Here is an 8,594-nt window from a genome sequence, read left to right as displayed (position 1 = left end):
GAATTCAGGTACCAAAAAGGATTTTTGCTTCCTTTTATAGAAGCAATGTGGTTTATTCTTCAGCAGGGAATATCCATGTCTCTCAAAGTACTTCATAAGTTTGGTGTTGATGCTGCTTTGCAATTATTTAAAAGGAACAAACATTAAGCAAATAAGCTTATAATTTTTATTCTGCTGGCATAATAGCCAGTCTTGTGAAAAGAAAAATTCAAGAAACCTCATATATTTGTTCTGATAGGGTTTCACTGCTATCAGTCATTTATGTAGAACACTAATGGTTTACGTTTCTTTAATCATGTGAATACTGGGATTATTCAACAAGGAGACAAACAAAAATGTGATAGAGTTTTAGCAGCTCCTGGTACCTTATTAGTGCTGCATTGGCTTAAAATGTGTATATTATAACATGGCTGTCCAACCTTTTGGCTTGCCTGGGCCACATTGAGTGAAGAAAATTGTCCTGGGCCACATATAAAATATATCATTTAGTTAACATATACAAATATTGCTAAAAATCATATGTTAAATGTTTACAATCTTGTGGCCCACAGGTTGGACTTGCCTGCATTATAACCTGTGATGGATTATGTCATAAATTGAATGAGGCTTCTTTTATAAAATTTACTTCCTCACCTGGACAGAATACAACTTGCTTCTAAATCTGTACCTACCTTTATTTATATCAATTTATATTTTATTTACATCCTAATCCCAGGACTTTAGGAAGTTTGCAATATATTATCAAAACATATTACACTGATCAGTTACCAATATAATGTACAGAAGCTGACTGCATATATCCCTTTTCCTAATACTGCAGAAAAAAACCAACCTCAGGTGCCTTGGTTATTTTTTTATTATTTAAATAAACATAAACCCTTCTGAGTTGAAAAAAGGCAAAACAAAAACTAAAAGCAAAACAAACACAGAATATTTAACACAGAGGGGAAAAAATAACTTCACTGAGGGTTAATTGCATATTCCAAGTATCAGGTAAATGTTATATGACCAGGTGTTACATTTCCATCAGACAGAGAAAAAGAAACACCAAAGTGTTTATCTGTATTATCTGATGTATACAGTAATTAAGGATTTTTTAAAAAGCATATAAAAGCAATATGCTTTGATTGGTTTTTATAACTTCCTGCTTAGCCATCAGCTCAATAGTGTTCTAGACTTTTACAAAATAAAGCTCCTTTACCATTTCCCCCTCTAACTTTTCTCATCAAGAACTAAGCTACACATCCCATCAATGGATGTAACAACACTACCCTGCTACTCTATCCAAATCATCTAGGATAATTACTCATAGTAAAGATAAATATAAAAAGGAGTTAATATACAGATTGCTCTATTTTACATGTTTGCATCCAAGCTGTAAACATATGTCCTTCTGAACTGATCACTTTTACCCTCAGATATGTACTTACAAAAAAAGAGAGATTGTTTAGATATTAAAGGCATGTTATTCAAAACATTACAATGAAGGCAAATAATTTTTATCAATTCCATCTCAAAAAAAAAAAAAAAAAAAAGATGAGCTGGAACTACCTCCCATTTATCCTACTTACCCACCACCAGTCTTTTCTACATAGCAACTTCTTTCATTATCTACAGAGGAACTTAAATCACTGAAATAATGATGTTAATATTAATAAAAGTATTCTTCATCTCAAAGTAAACTGTCAAAGCCCAGAGAAGAAATATAGTTGATTTTAAGACAACAGTTCATTTGAAACCAGAATTCCTTAATTTATGCATTTATATGCAGTCCTTGAATAACACGTGTACATTAATCAAGAGGTCCTTGGAAAATAAGTCTTATGTAGCCTTGTTCACCAGAAAGCTGATGTGCACAGAATGGACATGCTGCATGAAAAGTGTGGGTACCATGAGGAAGAGGGATTTGAGACCAGTAGGCTGTTGTCTTTTCTGAGCACACATGTCCACATGGGCTGAATGCATGAGTTGGAGGCCCTGCATCCACATAAAATCCAGCCTCACATCCAAGCCAGAGAGGCACATATGGACCGACAGACCGGCACATTGGACATTCTCGATCCTTGCCATCTCTCTCTTCTTTATTTCCCCAGTTATGGTATCCATGCACATGGCCACAGTTCAGATAAACCCAGGGTTGTTTTTCATCAACAACATCTTTCCTCTTCATGCTGGGAAAGGCTAATGTGTTAAAGCCCACAGGGCACTGGGGCCGGGCTGCATTGATTTCCTGCCTGAGAGCTTCCAGGTGCTTCACTGTTGGAGTGCGTGAAAGTCCTTCTGCTGTACGCCACAAAAGTGTGGCTCCACAGAGATCTATCAGTGAACCATCCTGAAGTTGGTTGGTTTCATTTTCAACCTGGAAGATTAATATAGAATCCATGAAATATGCAGAGATTTAAATCAAATCAATCTTATTTCAAAAATCCAGTGATTTTGTTCTTATATGCTTTTTACATAAGAAATGAATAGCGGATGTCTAACTATCATGTCTAATAGTGGAGAAACCAGGTAACAGCACTGAAACCAGGGAAATAGCTAGAAACTTCCCTGCAGAGAGTAAGGGAATAATTGCACGAGTGACCCTCCATGAATGAAATTAATAAGCTGCATTTCATAGTAGTGAATGCTCCAGCTATCAGTTTAGTTCTCAATGGGTTCCATATCCCATTCCTTATTTGTCAGAATTCTACAGTGTGATTACAGCAGCATACAACATTAACAAATAAGCCGTTCCTTCTTAGGCATGAAAAGTGGAGCCTTGTGAGAACTCAGTCCTGTTGCTGGCTTGAACAGACAAAATGGGACATCTGTCAGCAATCCAGCTTTTCACATGCAAGCCATCATTCTCCCAGGGCTCCACATCATTGTTAAAATGAGACCATATGGCCTGTCTAGGCAGAATAGTACCAATCAATATAAGGCTCTGGTTCAATGCGTACAAAGCCAGTCTGCCATAGGGAGCATCACATGGAGGAATAGAAACTCCCATCACCAATAATCCAGTTTGGGAAGATGGTATTGCCTAAAACTGGAGGCTGTGGTAAAACAAAGGCATGCTAAAAGAATGAGATAAAATTCTAAATTATGCTTCTTGACTCAGGCAGTCTTCCAGTACACAAGGAAGAAATGAGAAGGGGAAAAGAAGCCACAAAGAGCCAAAGATGCAATTCTCATCCCCCAATGCATTTCTTACCAACCCCCCCCCCCCCTTACTCCAACTTTGCCTGGGATCCTGACACTCCATGCAAGACAGCAACACCCTTCTTGTAACTCTCTGCTCCTGGGATCATTGAAGGGAGTGGATCAGCAAAAGATAAGGGCTTTTGGAGGTTCTCTGCAAGTAAGCATTCTGAACTACCTCCATTTCCAGAATCCACTGTCTTCATTGCTCATTCTTTTCCCTGGAGAGACCACTTCTCTTCATCACCATTATGCTGGATCCACCCATCCCCTTTACCTCCACAGGTAAAAGGGACAGGTGCATTTGGGAAAGCCTCCTGCACAGTGCCAGCACCTGCACAGCCCAAAGGAAGCATTTCTCCACACCACCAGCGAGAACACAATGCACCTCCCATATGTGCAAATCTCACTGAGCCAAAAGGGAAAAGGCAAAGTGACCCTTCCCAACCTAGCTAACCACTTCAGTGTAGCTTATAACTCTTGTGCTGAACTAATAAAGGAGGAGGATTCTCATCGCATCTGGAACAAAGTACTTAAAATAATCCATCTTTGTATGGTCAAGTTGAAAAAGTCTCCCCTGCTTCCCCAATTTGCTCACAATCTCCCAGGGAGTCATCAAGGCCTGCTTGAGAACCTCGGTCCTTCTTAGACTTACCATTTTGCCCCTCTGCTGAGCAGATCTTGTCTCGCGAAGACTGAACACATTCCCACATACAGATATCTCCCTCCACACCCCTGGCTTTGAGTCTTCGGTGAACCCATTCCGTGGATGCATAACAAGGACTCCGTTTGTGGTTAATCCATCCATTTGTCCATCAGGTGTTTTCCACTTGGCAGCTTTTTCCTAGAGGGAGATAACAAATGTCTAAAAACTGCTTTATAGTCACTACTATTTGAAGTTTGGAAAGCAAACTGAAAAGTTACATTTGCCTTGAGCAGGAGAGGGAGAGAAGCTCCTTACCCCTAGAAAGATATTTTTGGAGGAGTCAAAGCCGGCAGCATATATTCTTGCTGTGAAAGGTGGGTTTCGTTCACATATTATCCTGCAGGCAAACCTTGAGATGGTGCTTTGAACAGACTGAGTCTCTGAATTGCTCTGGCTTCCAGGAACAGTATCTGTCACTACAAAATCTATAGGACTTTCTGTTGATCTCCCAATCTAGCAAAAATAAAATGAATTTAGATTTGGTTATTAAAGTAATTCAAGTATTTGTATCAAGCCAGAATTTAATCTTTCATATACACACAGGTCGCAAACATCCAATATTCTGAAAACTACTCATCCGTTATTTTAGCATTAAGAACCAGTTAAAGAATGCAAAAATGTATTCTTTCATCCTCTATTCACTGGAGCCTTCTTGCCTTCCTCTGAGTAAAAAGTAAAATTGATAGAACTTTTCTTTTGCAGCACAACTGGGTGAGGTGATTGTTTTCATAAAATATCTCATCATTTTTGGATTTGTTTATAGATTTTATATACATCTGCATTCCTAAAAGGGTTCTAAATAGAGTTTATAGAGGCCTCTGCTCTGTTTGGCTGAAAACTTTAAGCACTCTGTTAGTTTTTAAAATATGTTAATGTGATCCAAGACTAAATAATTTCAGTTGCAAACCTCAATTTTCAATATATGACGGAACAAAATAAATGAACATAGCGCCCTCCAGATGAGTTGAAGTAAAATTTCCAGCCTGCAGAGCACAGGTCATCATGGGTAAGGAGTGTGTGGGTTGTACTCTAACATAGTGACATCAAGCTCAAATATAAATGTGAGCCATTACATAAGGTTCCCGCAGACCAGTGGTGGGATTCAGCCGGTTCGTACCACTTCAGCAGAATCGGTAGCTAATTTTTTGTTGCCCAGGCCCAGAATGGACTTCCGGAAGCGGCATCCACACAGAGAACCGGTTGTTCACATATTTGAATCCCACCACAGCTGCAGACCACATGCTGACTTAGAAAACCACATTTATATATTTCTTTTTATTAATATACCAACATATAAACATCAGATAGGAACTAGATATAGTTAATATGTAAAAAAGAAACAATAAAAGTTTGACTGTTTTTTCAACGTGTGTGTATCTCCACCACCCAACTCTGAGGTTCCTCCCAGCTTCCTATTGCCAAATTATCACAAAAACCATCTCCACACCTTATACTCCTACTTATCCCCTCTAATTTTTGATATGCTGTGCATGGAAAATAATGTTTTTTGCAGCTTTTTTCAAACCAAGTACAAATTGTGCACCACAATATGAGAATGTGAGTAAATTACATATTTAATTAAGCAAATACATGCAAGAATGGCCTATGAAGGTATTTATACATTTCTTAAAGTATAGAAACTAGAAATAGCATGTAATATAGACACTTGGAAGGTGTGTCTTCAAGTAATTTTGGACTCCTGGCAACTGTTCTCTCCATTTTTCTTGGCAGCACTTTTCAGAAATGACTTGGCAGGTTTTTTCCCCCTCCACTGGTTAGAGAATTGATTGCCCCAAAGTCACCCAACTGGCTTTGTGCCCAAGGCAGGACTAACTTCACTGTCTTCTGGTTTCTAGTCTGACCACTACACCACTACACCAACTGGCTCCACACATACATCTTTCAAGATTATAATATAAACTCACTAGTCACTGCTAGCTGCAATCAATATTTTGTAAACATTTNAAAAAAAAGGTTTTATGGTGGTTGGTGACTAAATTTATTATTTAGTTTTAAAATGTAATATTAAGTATGTTTTGTTTTATTTTGTTAAATATTGCCCAAATGCATTTTAATCTGGCTTGCACCCCACTCAGGAGAGTTGTGAGCCACATGTGGCCTTTGAATGTTTGATACCTCTGGCCTAACACACCACCTTATCAAATTCAATATATTTGGAATTTAAAATTACCTCATTGCACCACTATTCTTTAGAGAGTATACACAGAGAACATATGTACACTATATAATGCAAGGCAAACACAACCTTTCTGACCAAAAACAACAGCCTAAGAATAGTTTATTTTTCTTGGCTAAACTCAGAAAAACTCCATGTGATAAGGGAACTATCACTTTTCAATCCAAAACCAAATCATTTGCCTTCAAAGAGAGATCACAGGAATGAAGCAAAGCAGAATTTATTTCAGTGTAACTAATTTAGTTCTTGTGAGTTACAAAGATAACTTATGTCCTTATTCCATTATTAGTGTTGTTGTCAATAAGTTGTTTAAATAGTCTAATTTAATTAATAACTTGAAAGGAACAAGGGGACATTGTTTATAATTCACAAGGACTTGAATTAGCTATACTCTTTGTAAACTATTGCCTTTCCCTTTCACAATCACCAAGAAGAAGTTGGAAATATTCAAACTATTTAACTTTTAGAACTTTTGGGTAAGTTCTCTGCTATAAAATTCAGCTCTTACTTGCATAGCCTCAGCAATACAATCAAAAAGATTCAAGTGGATATTTGTTTTTAGTAAATATATTGCTTTGGGCTATGTTACATGACTTGCTTACATTGCTCAAGTTCCTTACAAATAAAAAATGACTATGCTAAGTCAAGTAAAGCTAAGTAAATGCCTCTTTTTGCTACTATTCTATATGCAAGGTTTTTTTTAAACCATGGCAATAGATGAATATGTTGAAGGCTGAAGCAATCGATTTCAGGAAAATGTTTACCAGTTTATACTTTACATGGTATATTTTATTAAGCAATGGTATACTTCAAAACTAAACACTGAGCACAAGAAAATGTGTTTATAACATTAATTAAGTTAGATGGAGTTAGTAAATAGCTAATTCCTAAATAACGTATCTTTACATTAGGGGCCTTCATAGCTGACAAAATTAGCAACCTCTGCAGACTCTTGCCACGACAGTACAATCTAAGATGACTCTATACTTTACTAAAACACAGCTAATTTTCTGGAAACTGATTTTAAAAGCCTATTTGTTGAAATGTAAATTGCAACATCTGGGAAAGTATGGGGGGGGGGGAAGCCCTAGAAACAGAATTCCCAGAAAGTCTGTAATAAAGAATCCAAAAGAAATAATATGCATGAGGAGTGTATTATGTGAATATATTATGTGAAAAATATTAATCAAATTTTGATCGGAGATATGTTTTATCCAACTAGAACAATGTTGGAGTCTATCATTTAAAATCTAGCAATTTTTTTAAAACAGATGCCCAATATATATTTAAATAACAAGTTGCTACTTGTTGTAAGGCTAAAGTTTACTCCGAATTGAGTATGTTAACAGAAAATGTAGACAGAGCATAGATAAAGAAGATCAAAACAGAGTTCTCAAAAATGTTTACTAGATGGGTGTTTGTAATAAAAATGATCAGGAAGCACTTCCTTCCTGTTTCTACCAGCCATTCCTAATCTTAAATCCCCAGATCTTTTTACTCTAGTTCAGGGGAATAGAGTTGTGGAAGTTTTATCAGTGGCCTGAACAATGAAGTAAAACTCTTTATTTCCTATTAGCATAACCACAATGTTATGTTTCCAATATACATTTATTCAGTTTTATCCATACTATTCATCAATTTATGCAATTCCCAGTACACGAATACTTTACATACAGTACCTGAAACATATCAGTGTTGCTGTCATGGGTATACTCAACCACCACTGTTTGCACTCGAGACAAGGTGTAAGATATGCTGTGCTGGTCCTTGTTGCTTATTGCCTAGTAAAAAGGGAAAAGAGGGGCTATTTCAGCAATATAAATCCATAAAATATATTGATTAGTAAAACATTACATTAGAGTACAGTCCTACTAGGTGAAATAATTCATGATTCGGCATGGTAAATTTACTCCCATCTGATCTACTTCCCCTAGTTAAAATACACCTGAACATGTTATTTCAGTCAATAAAATAAAATAAAATCCTATAATTACTATATATATATATATGTTTTCTGAGGTTTTCGCGGGTGTTTGTATGTAGGTCTTTAGCGATGTCGTTGTACTGTTCTATGTCTCGGTTCTTGGGGGGTGTTTCCCTTTGGATTAGGTTAGTAATTGTATTTCTTTGGAATCCGTTGGAGATTAATACGTTTGTGAGAGTGTGTAATTCAGTTTTCAGGTGATCTTTGTCGGGTAGGCGTTTGGTTCTGGAGATGAGGGTCTTGGCTACGGAGTTGATCTGTGCAGGGTGGTGGTGAGATTGTGCGTTTAAGTAGCGGTTGGTGTATGTTTTTTTCCGGTAGATGGTGTGTCCTAGGGAGCCATTGGTTTTTTTGTAGATTAGGACGTCCAGAAAGGGGAGTTGGTTGTTAGCTTCTATTTCCATCGTGAATTGTATTTTGGGGTGTAGGCTGTTGAGATGTGTGAGGAAGTTGTCCAGTTTTTCTTTCCCGTGTGGCCAAATTACAAAAGTGTCATCTACATATCTGAGCCAGAGTTTGTGTTT

The 8,594-nt window shown here is 37.1% G+C and overlaps 1 protein-coding gene across 1 annotated transcript in view; it reads right to left on the bottom strand.

The window, feature by feature from the left end:
* Positions 1-1,508: 1,508 nt before the first annotated feature.
* PELI1 (pellino E3 ubiquitin protein ligase 1) overlaps positions 1,509-8,594 on the bottom strand; it is a 62,874-nt gene continuing 55,788 nt past the window's right edge. The window contains exons 4-7 of the mRNA XM_015812307.1: positions 7,766-7,867; positions 4,145-4,342; positions 3,839-4,027; positions 1,509-2,359 (exon numbers count right to left, since the gene is read on the bottom strand). Of these exons, the coding sequence (XP_015667793.1) occupies positions 1,793-2,359; positions 3,839-4,027; positions 4,145-4,342; positions 7,766-7,867 (1,056 nt within the window). The 3' untranslated portion in view covers positions 1,509-1,792. The remainder of the gene's footprint in view (positions 2,360-3,838; positions 4,028-4,144; positions 4,343-7,765; positions 7,868-8,594) is intronic.

Source organism: Protobothrops mucrosquamatus, unplaced genomic scaffold, assembly GCF_001527695.2.
Source record: "Protobothrops mucrosquamatus isolate PMUCROS unplaced genomic scaffold, P.Mucros_1.0 scaffold_60, whole genome shotgun sequence".
Taxonomy (NCBI): Eukaryota; Metazoa; Chordata; class Lepidosauria; order Squamata; family Viperidae; genus Protobothrops; species Protobothrops mucrosquamatus.
The sequence above is the reverse complement of the archived record's forward strand: the minus strand, read 5'-3'. Positions and strand labels throughout refer to the sequence as shown.